Source organism: Rhopalosiphum maidis, chromosome 2 (assembly GCF_003676215.2).
Source record: "Rhopalosiphum maidis isolate BTI-1 chromosome 2, ASM367621v3, whole genome shotgun sequence".
NCBI lineage: Eukaryota > Metazoa > Arthropoda > Insecta > Hemiptera > Aphididae > Rhopalosiphum > Rhopalosiphum maidis.
This window is the reverse complement of record NC_040878.1, coordinates 18,908,285-18,923,411: the sequence shown is the minus strand read 5'-3', so window position 1 is coordinate 18,923,411 and position 15,127 is coordinate 18,908,285. Positions and strand designations below refer to the sequence as shown.

Below are 15,127 nucleotides of genomic sequence, written 5' to 3'. Positions count from 1 at the left end.
AATTCGATGACTAGATAACGATTTATGATTTAGATAAGATAACTTACCACAACATTAGAGTTTGAAAGCTTGTTTATTTATTAGGTTGTGAAAATAAAAATATGTTTACAACAATAAAATATTATGTGCCTGGATGGTTGGGTGTAAAACAAGTTATGCTAGTGAGTCAAAAAGATTAATATTGCAGGATAATGAAAAAAACCCAATTAATACTAAATACCTATTAGAACTATAACTGCAATGTATAATTGAGGGATTTTTTGTGTGTGTAGTGGGAGGGGTAAATATCAACTAATATTTTAATTTTCATATGTTTAAAACTTAATATAACATTAAAATCATAATATACCTTTTTAGCACCTATAAATGTAAAAATAAGAATTGTATTTTAAATTTTAGTTTGAATAAAGTTAGTATGAAATAAAATCATTATGTGACTTTTTGTGTAAGTCGAAATATTCTACTTTATTTGCAAAAAGATAACCAAGGTTCTGCACATAATTTATTACTATATATGTACTGTAGGCTATTGGTATAAATAAAATTCTTAGCATTTCCAAATCGGATGAAAAAAATCATTATCTAATTCGAATTGCGTTGCTTTGGGCATGGCGTTTTCATACTTTCATAGAAATAGTTGAGTTATGTGTATAATTTTTCTGTCGCAGAACTATTTAGTGGGAAATGCAATATTTACATACATATTTAATATTAAAAAATAATACCAGATTTAAGAAAGCTGAAACAGGTCGAAAAAATATGTAAAAGTAAAATAACTAAAATTTCAGACAAAAGTGTGAAATTTGTGTTTGATGGATTTTAATTTAGAAAACAGATTTGAATTTGTATTGTAGTCTTCTAGTTTTCAATCAATTATATTTGAAAAATCGAACACGTACTTAAGTCTTATCTTGTTACTTAATAATTAATTTGAATATCTAAAATTTCTTCGATAGAAACTTGCAAGACTAGATGACAAATTCAAATTTGTTTTCAAAAATAAAATTAATCAACCCCAAACCTCGTAATTTTGTCTGACTCATTTAGAGTTGCCATACTTCCCGATAAATCAGTACTGTCAATAATATTGAGTTATCTATGCCGACGTCCCGACAAAAGACCAAACAATCTCGATTGAAACTGTGTACATTTCGCTTTATTGTATATAAAAATTCATGAGTCATTATGTCTTTCCTATAAAAGTATAAACTACCATCTAAAGAAATGTATAAACATTTTATAAAATGTACTCTAGTAACTTTTACCTCAAATCAATTTTTCTCTAGGGTTATTTTAATCACGCAACATAAATACCATGTGTATATTTTAGATACAGCCCGTCAGAAAGTGTGATTATATGACGTCACACGTATAACGCAACTTATATTTAAAAACGGAAGCGATTATTGTTAGACAATCACATTTAAACCACCAACATTTTTCTTTTAAAACACTATATTTTCACACAGTAAAAAATTAGGTTTTTTTTAGTTGTATAATCTTTTAAGAAATAAAACTTTTAACATACCATTAAACTTATTACATACTAAGGCTTCAAGGATTTACATTGATTATTAGTTTGTCCCTTTAAACATAGATATAATAAAAATAGTATCTACCTATATACTACCGTATGTACCTGTGCAAACTAGAAAAAAAGCAAGGACATGTCAGAAGTGAGTATTTCTGCACCGAGAGGCGAGTTATAACAGAACAGTTGGTTTTAGATTTTAAAAAAAACAATTGATATTACTTTATCGTCTTTATCATCTGAAATATAAAACTACTAAATTATATTTATTATTTTAACCATTCGTCTTACACAATGTACTGTAAGATAAAAGGTTTATTTGTATAAGATCACAAAAAATGCTTAAATAATTAAAGTAAACAAGATTCTATCATAAAACAATGATCTATGTATAGAGTATTGGTTAACAAAGTATATTAATAGTTTAGAACAAAAATACAATCAAATCCATTTTTTAATTAATATATTTTTACTACGCCACAAAATTGCATATTTTGTATTCAAATCTAACAGAAAATTTTCTGTTTTAAGTTATACATACAAACTATTTAAACTTTGTTATACAATTCATTTCGACAGTTAAATATAGATTTTAGTCACAACATAATATATGACTACTTATAAAGTTAGATATAAGTTTAGTAACAAATAGACAATAGTGATGATTTATAAATTGTATATGAATAAGTAATATGATCACAACAATAGTGGATGAGGGAAGTCTTTAAGCGCATTATTCTTAGGTCTACATCAGTAGTACCACAAACATCCAACATACTTTTAATACGATGTAAATAAAGAAACAAATGCACAAATGATGCAACCAAAATAACCTGAAAACAATAATAAGATATACGTAACTACAAAACAATTGAACATTCAAAATAAAGACTCCTATGTACTTTCGTTGTTTTGATAATGCTTTTGTTATGTTATTAAAGTCTTCATGTAGAATATGTTTCCTAACCCCGTAGACTATATTTCGTGTATAGAGCCTCCAATCAAATCCTTCGAAATTAAAGCGAAACGTCTTGCGATCCTCTTGACTTAGTAACGTCCATAATTTTCTAGTATTACTATTATCGAATTTCCACTCTTTCGTAGTAAACACACTAAGCGTATCCGTCATTTTTTCTGTTTTCGCATACATTTTCAACATTCTAAAAGTATAAATATATTTACAATCATAATTATTTAAAAGTGTTAAGATTTTTGGTAATCCGTGATGGTAAATGATTTGAATAAATAAGTAGATAAGTACTGTAATAAGTCTGACCAAAAAAAAAAAAAAAATCGCCATGAACTAAGAATTTAAAAATATTGACCAATTAAAAGTCACTACATTATAATAGAAAATAGAAATGGATAAACAAAATCATAAACCATTGTTAACGGAAATCCTGATCTTGAACAGTACGGTTATTAGACACATTACTTACTTTGGATTTTTGCCACAAATAAATAATGACAAATCTACAAGCGCAGAAGGTATTCGGTGTAATAAAAACCTCATAATACTAATGATCCAACGATTTGCTGAAAACACACAACATATATACCATATTGATTGTAACGGAGGCACCTCATAGTAAGTTTCATAAACATAGTCAAGGAACGTGCCCAGAAGTAAGGGACTGTCGAAACTAGACACGTAATTATAGATTTTTGGTTCATTGTTTTTTTCATTACTATTTTTATATCTACAGAAAATCGGAATAAAACGAAGATGATTACGCTGTAAATATATTTCTAAATAAGTAATTATTTTACCTGATGACTGTATCCCACATTACACTAATTAGTGCATTGGCAGAGTAATCAACTGGGACAAAATCTGCTTTTTTATTTATTGAAATTGGTAATGCTCTTAAAAATCCAACGATGACTGAAGTAACTAGAGCGGCTAATCCTTGCATACTATCAAACCAACCTGGTTCTGGTTCAGATTGCGTGCAACCTACTATAATGTTATATCTTAGTTTAATATCTTCAGTTATGCAACAAAATATATAAATTAGAATAAGCAAATAAAATAAACTAGATCTGATAATTACAAAATAATATCATCTTATATATATAAGTACAGAATTTTCAAACTATAAACATGATATCCTTACCAATTGATGGACGAAATATTGAAATCGGTAATTGTTTTTTGTCCGTTAATATCATATTTTCGGCGAGTGCTTTAGTAAAAGTGTATGTATTAGGCCAATATCCCAAAATGCTATTTATCACGGAATATTTAAATTAAATACTAGAAAAATAAAAATAATAAGAAATGAAAAATACAATTTTTATACTTGTCAATGTTTTCATCTAGTATAATTAATTTTTTCAATTCTTTGACTGTTATTGGAACATGATAGAATTCTTCTTTAATTTCATTTCTCGGATAGTGTGAATAAGCGGTTGATACATACACAAAACCCTAATACAAATAGTACATAATGAATTAAAATTGTAACCCATAATTCACTGTTTTATACTTCCGTATAACAAACTTCTATTTCATGAAATTTTCTGTTTAACGAAATATTTTTAAGAATTATGACCTTCATTGTTAATAAATATGTAATTCTATTTAACGAATTCCTCCATATCACGAATTTTTTTGTTGTTGCTTATTCGATTTTGTTATATGCAAGTTTCACTCTATTAAATATTAATATAAATAATAAAGATGTGGGCTAGTAGATGATGATCTACTGTACATTAGTTAAGCATGTAGATACCGGTTTGTTGTACATCGAATGTCGAGTAAGTCACATTAATGGGTGTGTTAATTAATTTGACTACAATACTTAAAACCATAGGTTATTAACCGGGGATCCATACCATAGACCTCTGTTAATTACTTTGGATTAAATATTCCTTAAATTAACGAAAAAGTGATTAAAACAATATTACTCTTTTATTAATATATATTGGTATAGAATATAGATATTATGATTATACATCGATTTCATTGAATAAACAAAATTAATATCAAAATAATTAATAATAATTATCATTAATGATCTGTAATATTATATATTTTCTACAGCGCATTCAAATTGCGCCCCTAAATAATATTTTGTCCGAGTTGCGTCCGCGGTTTTATCACAGCACATCCGCGTTGCGTCCCCGGTTTTCTCACGATATATACTAGTTGCATCCATGGGTTTTTCAGCAACTGAGAAAAATGTTTGGTGACATACTCGTAGATAATCTCAATTATCGATATCTTATCTGTAAATACCATCTTACAATTTATTGTTGGAAATTAATTTTTTTCATGACAGCATTAGTTATACTTCGAAATTCTATTTATTCAACAATTCATCATAGTTTTATATATTTTTATTTATATTTATTTAACTTTGCAATGGAAAATCATGAAATAATTTAAATGTCCAGTGAAAAAAATAAATTATAATATTGTATTGAGGGATATAAATTTGCTTTTAAAATTTTTATAAATAATAATGTTCTGAGGTGGTCGAGTTTAAAACATTCATTCCAAGTGTTATTTTAAAATTAATGAAAATAAATTTTTTAGTGCTTCAAATCATTAACAAGACGATGACGACAAAAACGTCTTAAATCGTCAAAAAATTAGTAATGAATTGAAGTGTAAAGCTCTCGATGATCCATGTAAAAAGCTATGTAAAATTTTACATAGGAAATTGCGTAAAGGAGATGTAAGTACATTGACTACCACAAACATAAACCGTATAAGGAAAAATATTCATTATGCTTGGTCGAGTATTATTCCAAAATTGCTTACACATTTGGAAGAGTTGCATAAGCACTATAACTAATTTAGGTGAAATAAATATTAACAAGGATGAATCTTTTTTATTAATAAATAACACTGAAAAAAATATTGCAGGATTTTCAACGACGACAAATTTAAAATTTTTAAATGAGTGTACTACTTATACTCTTTTAGTATTTTTTTTTACTTATAGGCAAGACTATATAAATATATAAATATGCGTTTTATAGTTTATTAAAAAAATTGAACGATTTGAATTTAAATTTTTCAGGAAAATTTGTATATTATTAACCAATTAATCAATAATTATTATAGGACTTGGAAGTTGATGAGCTTAAAAACATTAAAAAATGACCTAAAAAAAATGCAAATATGACATAAAAATGACAAAAAGTCATTAAAAATAACCTAAACAAATTATAAATATTTGTTTTAAATTAATAAAAAATATATTTTTTTTAAATTGTGCTCTATTTTACTATAAAATTCTATATACATTTATCAAAGCTTAAGAATTACTCAAAATATGACATAAAAATTACAAAAAAATATCCTTAAAAATTAAATACAATTTTTTTTCACATTTCGAAAATACTACAAAATAATAATAAAATTTAGGTATATAATATTCACTACAACACGACAACGACGACTGTAATCGGTGAGATAAAATCGGATAGGTTCTAATCTTAGTCCGTGATTATTTTAAAGTTCTATGTAAGTTATCGTCATAATGATGAGAAGGGAACCAATGTGAAATCAGTAAAAATTACTAAAAATGTAGAAAAATGACCTAAAAATGTCAAAAAATGACTTAAAAAGTAATAAACACCAAGAAATATAAAATAAAAATTAGTTGTCCAGATTCACATACTAATTAAACACATTTGTAGCTAGAAAAGTATCGTCTAAACGGTTCCAAAAAAAAAAAAAAAAATATGCATCAACTTTCGAGCAACTTGCTGTCGCAAGAAAATCGCGGACGCAACTCGGATATCGCGATGTATATTTTTGTATTGTAGGACGAAATTCGTATTTAACTATTTTTTTTTACCTTAAGGTTATTCATGTCCGTTGCTAGTGCTAATATATTTTCTGTTCCTTGAATGTTTATCTTTGTTGCTACCTGAAGAGTTTCATTAAATTTGACGGTAGCAGCACAATGAAAAACAAAATTCACATTTTTTATCAACCAATCACGATTTTCTGTTGAAATTTCTAATAAGTGTTCTTCTAAATGTCCATCGATTATTTTTATTTTTGTCATAAAGTCGGGTTTTTCAGTTCTAAGGCTATCAAATATCTTAAAACACAGAATAATCAATGATAAAATATGGTCTTGTAATATTAGTTATTTTAAAGATTCTATTATATTGTTAGAAAATATTATGTTAACCAAAATAAAATATGTATAATAGATATTAAATTATATACTGTCGAAATAAATTGTGTTTATTTTTTGTAACCGCTATGTACTATAAACAAAAAATTACTTACAGATTGTTTAAAGATATTTTCTGCTCGTTGACTGGCAGTTAAACTACTTTTACTTCTAACAAGAATCGCAATATTCTTTACGTCACATGTCCTTAGCAATTTTTCTGTTAGTATTTTTCCCAGAAACCCCGTACATCCGGTAACGAAAACCGTCCCGTTCTGAAATGTTTCTGTTATACTCATTTAAATTTTTTTTCTAGTTTAATTAAATATAACAATAATAAATTGTTACACTACAGTCACGCCTTCACTCGGTTCTAAACTTATTAAAACGTGAATCAGCTTTTCTCTTTTATATATCGCTGTTGAAAATGGCGATTTTCGGTTCTATTGAGTCCCCACTATAAAATATGTTTTAATATTACAAGTTTAATAAGAGGTCATCACAGATCCTATAAATGTATTTGTTCTTTCATAGCTCTTTCTATAATCATATAAATATATTGTTGTTGATTTTTAAAGTAATTCATTTTAGTTTAATTAGTCACACACTATTAATTATAATTTATAAATAGTCATACTATAGCAGCTATAATATTAGTTTAAGTTTAAATTACGAAAATGATTTAATTAAACGATTATAATTAATATAGTATGTATTTTGATTGAAAAAAACCTGTGATACTTTTGAAACACCTGCTAATTTAAATTAGGAATAGTGATTACTCATTGAAATTTAGTGATTTTTTTTTTAAAAAACATAGTTATATATTTTGTAGAAGTTTTGAATTTTCAAGAATAGAGTCCATATGTCTTATAATAGTTAAAATGTATTAAAGACTTTGTATTAAATTTTCAAAGTTTTGTTACCGAGTGAAAATTCTAGTTATGAAAAAGTTGGGTTTCATAAAATAAAATAAAATTGATTTTCTTATATTGTTGATTCGTTGACATTAGAAACGTCTGATTTTTTTAGTTTTTATTCTATAAATATTAATAAGAAAATATATGCTAATTTTATAAGCTAGAAAAATAACAAAAAGCTCCCTATAAGCTGTTATATTTGTCTGTTTCATTTGAAATAAAATACCACAAACACAACTATAGTTATTTGTAACTTGAATACCCTGATAGAAGGGGTAGCGTTTCATCAATTTTATAGTTGCCAAAATTCTAAGTACAGCCCTACCTATGTGCGCCCATATCATCGTTGCTGGTGTACACCCGAGTATATTCCTGTTACTTTGGTCCTTGCATTTTTGGCTGTCCTTTGACCCGTAGATTTATGATTACGTATCGTTAATGCGAGAAAAGTTGATGAAGGAAGTTGCAGATTGGTAGATCGGGGGTTTAACACCGAGTAACGTATGTTATGGTGACAGTAAAAAATGTTGGAGTTGGTTGTTCGTTTAAACGAAATTGCTGCTAACACGAATTATTTGGCTACGAACGCGATGATTACTTAAAATGTTTTCAAATATTAAATTACTATAGTCACACATTTTTAACAGTACGACTGTCTAGTTACAAAATATAACGTAATTTTAACTTTTACTGGTTATAAACTATTTTTAGTGTAAATAATTGAAAAAACACACACACAAGTTTAAATGTTAACGTCTCGAGTTACAGTGTTACACGAGTAACATTTTTATTGTTAGACAGTCCTTTTAAAAGGTTGGAAGTATCATTGGTTTTTTTGCTTATTCATTTTTATTACTGTTCAACTTTATAGTTGTAATAAGTTGTTATTTAACTACAGATAAGTGGTATATTTATTACATTTTAATTAGACAGAAATAACAATAGATGGCATCGAGTGACAAATGATAAGCACAACTTTATTACCAAGTGGTAAATACCTTATCTATTGCGTATGCTGAATTTCTTGCAACCTAACCTTGCCACCATATTCTACAAATTGTATTGTACTATTGTCAAAAATTATTAGCACTTACGAGAAATACAATTTTTTTTTATTATATTTGTAAATTTATGATTTGAAATATAATTTTATTTCGTACAGCCATTATAAAATCTGTCAATTATATTTATAATCAAAAATGAAAACATATAACAAAAAAATTCTACTCACAATCTTTTAAATTATAAAAAAAATTCACAGTTTAAAGTAAATTTGGCTTTTATTTCATCTAATTATAATTTTCTTTCAAATGCTAGGTATCACAAACTTAGAAAAATAAAATATGATTTGAAATGGAAGACGGGAAAGTGACCTGATATTACTCGTATTTTAGACATCCTTTTCATTATAGTACTTTGTTAAGCATATAATACAGTTCATTAAAATACGCTTTGTGGATTATCCACGATTTTCTGTGGAACGAACCACGTATATACCAATGTGAAAAAATGTTGAAAAAATTTCAATCGTAAGTTAAAAGGAAGTGTTTTCATTCAAAAAAATCAACAATTTGAAACTGCGTCAAACAATAAATAGTATAATTAATATTATATGCCATATTATGTATGAAATTTTATTTTTTAAATAAAATATAAAAAATGTTCTCATTTAATTTTCTTTAAATACTATATAACAAGATTTAATTAACATTTTTATAAATATTTTTTTTTACGCTCACTACATCATGGTAACATTATCGGTGTTCAAAAATCAACAAAATGACTCCTGATTTCTGGGTATGAAAGATTTACATACCAAAAAAATATTGAGGTTATATTATTTTTATTTTAGGTACTTGTTTAAATTGTATTGCAACAAGTATAATTTGAATAAAAATAACACAAATATAAACAGCAATTTGATGCAATGGTATCGTTCGTATTTTACAAGAGGTAGTGAAATCCGTGAATATCAAAAGTATTCCCAACAACTTTGATATACTCGGCTATACTGACTGCAGTCGTTTATTTGAATACCTTTCGCTCAAAAATACTTTTGGTACGTTCTTTATTATTTGATTGTTAATATAAGTTTCGTGATTTAGATCATTGGTGGACCATTGCTTACTCGGAAGATTTTGTTTCATACTGCAATAACTATAGTTACTTAAGTTAACTATTTACAGTGATACTTGCATATGTGTAAGTTGTATTTGTGCGTATTCAGCGTATATACAGGATGATTCTTTTTTATCATTAAACACTCATAGTTTTGTCAATTATTGACTTTTTTTCATATTATTTTGTTTCATAGTTTTTTTAAATTTTTATTTAATAGTAAAACCACTATCAGGTAACCTAAATTTAAAATGTACTTCATGAATAAGGCTATTTTTTTTTATGAATTTTAAGGTACATATTATTATTTTTTGTTAATGTTTTAGCGATATATAGCATTTAAAAGTTGGGTGGTTTTCGGGTTTTATAATACTTCTTGTTTCTGAAGAACAGTAATCACATGGGCAATAAATAATAATAAATGGTATATATTTTCATATGTATAATAAACTCGTTATCGACTGTCGATGCAGTGATGAACTGTGTGCCTATAAAGTTATTGCTACGTTCAACCATTAATAACCTAAACGTTAAAAACTATAAAAAAAATAGTCCTACTATTTTATGACATTTTAAATGTAGGTTTCCATTTAAAAATTAAAAATTTATGGTAATTTAATTATTAAATATTAAGGTGAAAAAAATAAAAAATTTATACAGTTTTAAAATAGTATAAATCTAAAACTGTTGAAAAAAAAATTTAAAAAGTTAACACTTTGAATTCATGAATGTTCAATGATAAAAGAATCACTCTGTATACTGTATTTATGTGAAATCAGAATTTATTAATATATGTGTATACATATTATTACTATGTTGAAAATCTAGTTCTAGTTTAGATTGGTAATTAACTAATTATATATTACATAGTAATTAACTAATTAAATATTATATACTATATAATGATATATTTTTTTTTTTTAGTTTTGTTTTAATTGCTGAAAAAAAAATTATGTGTCAAATTCTTAAATATTTAATACAGGATTTCAAATGAGATACTATTATATATATATATATATATATTTATTATTAATACCTTTAATCATATATTTTATATGCATTTTTGTGATTTTGACAAAATTTGTCTAAAAATGAACTATTACAAGTATTTTGTTGTAAACATTTATAAAACCTTTAATTTTTATACCCAAGGTTTTTAAAATGTTATTCAATGTTCTTTTTTAATTGTCCAAGTAGGAACTAAAATATTTAAGAAATACATAAACACAATTATGAAGGATTTAAAATTTGAACAACATCACTTAGATTAACGATGAATAACCATGTTAATTATTTTGTTATTAATCAAAAACATTAATCAGGGGGACTTAAAAAACTTTTACATATATTATAGGAGTATAGTTACGATTTTTATTATAGGATATGATATTTTTTATTTATTTTAAGATATACTCTATTTATACTATAAACCTGTTTTCAGTGTTTTACGTTATTTAAAAAAATATATTATTACATTTTGAGTTATAGAAGTTAATATAATATGGTATAAATACACTTTCTAATAATTATATACTTATAATAAACGAAATATTTTCAAAAAATTATATTAATCTACTGTTATACCAAAAGTAAAATAAATGACTTAAATAAAAAACTACATATATATATACAATTTACTGTGTTATACTGTTATACATAATATATACATAATTAAATTCAAATTTAACACACCCATAAAAGCGACTCACTCTATAACTAAAGTACAGCCGAGCGCTATCCATTTGTCTACTTTTTAAACCTTATAAATATATCTATTTCTAATAATATTGATGAGGAAATATATTCAAAAATTATGTTTTGTTGTTTTATTTCTCTGCTCTAGTTTTTATGTATGATTTTCCAACTACATTTAAACAAGTATTATAAGCATCGAGACTAATATCTGTTTTCAATGGTAAAATTAATTTAAATAAAAGATATTATTATTGATAACAGTTATATTAGCTCCTTTTACGTTTGTGAAGAATTATATACTTTAAAATGTAAATTAACTACATAATATTTTTGAGTAAAATTAAATTTATGTATACAAATAATTACTATGAGAAATAGAATTAACAGTTTTAAATGGCCACAAAACCATTGTTTTCATTTACATGTAAAAAACTAAATAATAAAAAATAAACAGAGAAATATAAATTAAATATTTTTATAATAATCTTATACCTATATGGGTCTAAAAGTCTGACGGTTTCTCCACCAATTATGTAACGTGGTTGTATCATTTTGATAAAAATAATAATTTGGATAGAATTTTAAAGTTTCGAGTGTGTCTTTTTTGTTCGTCGATTATTTTTATAGTGTGTACTTAGTATATAATATATATTTATGTCGCATCCATTTCGCTTTCCGTCCAGTTTCATGAAATAGATAGAAATTTCATTCAGTTTACGAAACAGAACTTCTTTTTTTACACATTGCGTAATTACACCATATGGATAACTTTTTACGAAACGGACACAGATTTTTAGTAGTACGGAACTTGTTCCGTAATCTGTAAATACACATGATGAAACTAATAATACGTGTATAATTTTTATTAATAGAAACAACTTGTCGTAATAACCTGTAATAATAATTATAATAATTAAGCATTTCAGGAAACTTTAGATGAGTTTACACTGTAAATTATCAATAAAAAATAAATGAAAAATAATAATAGCGTTGGAAATCAACTTTGTTTTTGCTATTATTTGTAATTTTTGCAAAAATAATGAAAACATCATTGCATCGAGACAACATAGATTAACTGGTTTACAAAAAGTTGCGGAAAAAATGTTAAAGATAAAAACATATTAAATATTTTACTTAAAATTATTATAAAATAATATGAGTTCCATTCAGGGCTTGCGGTGCAGCACGTTTGGGCATTTTTACCTGTTTAGTATTCATAATCCATACAACGTTTGGGCACTCTATATCCCTAAAAAGATACCACGTTTAGGCACTAAAATATAAAATGTATATACCTTTGTTTAAAAAGTATATAAAATATGTACATACATGCATAATATATATATATACAAATATACATATATATCAAAATCATATAGGTAACATATATAGGTAAGTATATACTGTATATTTGTATATACCTTTAATCCAGCGCGACGGTAGTGGCGTGAAGCTAAGTAAAAAAAAAGCGGAGCGGTCACATACATTACATGAGCACGACAATAATAACCGCATTTGGGACTTCCTACAATAATAAATATTATAGTAGAAAGCGATAAAATGCGAAATCACAGACGTTATTGAAAATATCGAAAATCTATTTATCTGTAATTTCTAAAGTTGTATTAATAGTGTAAGTAACAAAATGTAATAGGTACCTATCCATATTTATTTCACCATAAGTCCATATCAGACAATCAGTCCGTAGTCGCTTGTCAAGTGTGTAGTGCCGTAGTTGCTTATGTAAATATTCTTACTATGAACTCCATAGATGATATATTTGTAACAAAAAGAGGAAGACGATGTGTTATAATACAGGGATATAAGCTAAGTGAAAATAAACAATTGAAGGACCGAACTTTTCACTTCAGATTTACAAATCGTCAATGTAACGTAACAGCAACCATTGGTGAGAATCTTGATTTAATAATTTCACAAAAAAATGATCACAATCATCCGGCCACTTCTGAAAATATTTTAAATCGACAAAAAGTAATGTCTACCTTTTAACAAAAGGCCATTGATGATGTGTTTACTAAACCAAATAGAATAATCAGAAAAGTACTTAAAGATCAAACTACTGTTAATATAAGTCATTCAGGTGTGCGTTTATTAAGGAAATCTATGAATGAAGCTAGGTGAAAACTAATATTAACTATTCCTAAATCAATAGACGAGGCTAAGCATCAACTGTTTTCAAATCAAAATTATATAATTGCTAATAATAAAGAACAATTTTGTTTTATGAAAAATAATGAAAGCATACCAATCAATATTCACTTGTTATACAAATTTAGTTATGTTGTGTGAAGTACGTGAAATTTTTGCTGATGGTACTTTTACATATTGTACGTCATATTTTTATCAACTATATACAATCCATATATTACAAAACAATTATTATCTGCCTTTGATTTATTGTTTTTTGAATTCGAAATCAACTGATAAATATAAGAAATGTGGACATTAATAAAAGAACTTTGTAAAAAATTAATTAACAAAGAAATACAAATTAACAAAATACATTTGGATTTTGAAAAAAGTGCACATATTGCAATCGAAGAATCGTTTCCAACTGTACAAATTATTGCGTGCCAATTTCATTTAGGTCAAAGCTGGTATCGTAAAATCCAATAAAATAATTATTTACCTAATTAGTATAAAAATAATACAGAAATAGGTTTATGGCTAAAATATTTGTTTGGTCTAGCATTCTTACCATCTGAACAAGTTGATGATGGTTTTGTTGAGCTCATTTCTATAGCTCCAACGGATAAACATACGTTTACTGATAATATTTTAGAAAATTATATTAATAAAGAGTCTCAATTTCCACCAAATATTTGGGCAGAAACTCCCATAAATAATAGTAGAATAACCAATGGACCCGAAACTTTCCATAAACATTTCAATGCACAATTTTACCATCCGCATCCAAACATACACCATGTAGTAGACGTTCTAACATTCAGGCAGAAACTGCATTAAAAATAAATAGCATAAAAAAAAATCAATTCAATTAAACTAGAAAAGAGGCTGAACTTAAAAGGAAATTTTCGATTGATAATTGGAATGCTTATGAGTTATGACAAAGGAGATATAACACTAATTGAATACTTAAACATTATGGGAATTCGTTATCAAGGAAATAAAATAATAAATAAATATTATAATTACATAATATATTATTATTATTTTTTTTTTTATTAAACTTGATACCTTCATTATTTTGATTAATATAATATTACTATTTTTATTTAACACGAGTATTAATAACTTACGTATTTTTTAAAACTTTGTAGGTACATTATTGTATATTTTTATTACTTATATTACTTTATTATTTACATTACATTATATTACTTATATTATTTTGATTATATGTATATTTGTAAATATATACTATGCATGCATGTACATATTTTATATACTTTTTAAACAAAGGTATATACATTTTACATTTTAGTGCTCAAACGTGGTATCTTTTTAGGGATATAGAGTGCCGAAACGTGTTGTAGCTTGGAAACTTTATGATTTTTTCGGTTCCAATTTGGTTTTTCAAAGAAAAAAAATCGGTACCGATTTCGGTTCCGGTTCTTAAAATTACAGAATTAAGGTTTTGATTCTTTACCAGTAAATATTGGTATTTATAGGTATATTTTTTTCAAAAAGAAAAAAAATTGATTATCAACATCATACATAATATTATCTTAAATTATAGC

General features: G+C 25.7%; 1 protein-coding gene across 1 annotated transcript; it reads right to left on the bottom strand.

Moving 5' to 3' along the window:
* Positions 1–2,110: 2,110 nt before the first annotated feature.
* LOC113553394 (fatty acyl-CoA reductase wat-like) lies at positions 2,111–7,026 on the bottom strand. Its single transcript, XM_026956708.1, has 8 exons — positions 6,789–7,026; positions 6,346–6,594; positions 3,835–3,962; positions 3,649–3,758; positions 3,302–3,491; positions 2,971–3,231; positions 2,434–2,691; positions 2,111–2,364 (listed from the first exon to the last, which is right to left on the bottom strand). Exons 1-8 carry the CDS (start codon positions 6,969–6,971, stop codon positions 2,277–2,279), a joined length of 1,467 nt encoding a protein of 488 aa, XP_026812509.1. The 5' UTR covers positions 6,972–7,026; the 3' UTR covers positions 2,111–2,276.
* Between the last annotated feature and the right edge of the window lie 8,101 nt (positions 7,027–15,127).

Excerpts from the sequence above, each read along its gene's own strand:
- LOC113553394 (XM_026956708.1), bottom strand. The coding sequence starts at position 6,971 with ATGAGTATAACAGAAACATTTCAGAACGGGACGGTTTTCGTTACCGGA. Across the intron at positions 3,492-3,648 it reads AATATTTCGTCCATCAATTG|TAGGTTGCACGCAATCTGAA; the intron begins GTAAGGATATCA and ends ATAACATTATAG. Across the intron at positions 2,365-2,433 it reads GCATTATCAAAACAACGAAA|GTTATTTTGGTTGCATCATT; the intron begins GTACATAGGAGT and ends TATTGTTTTCAG.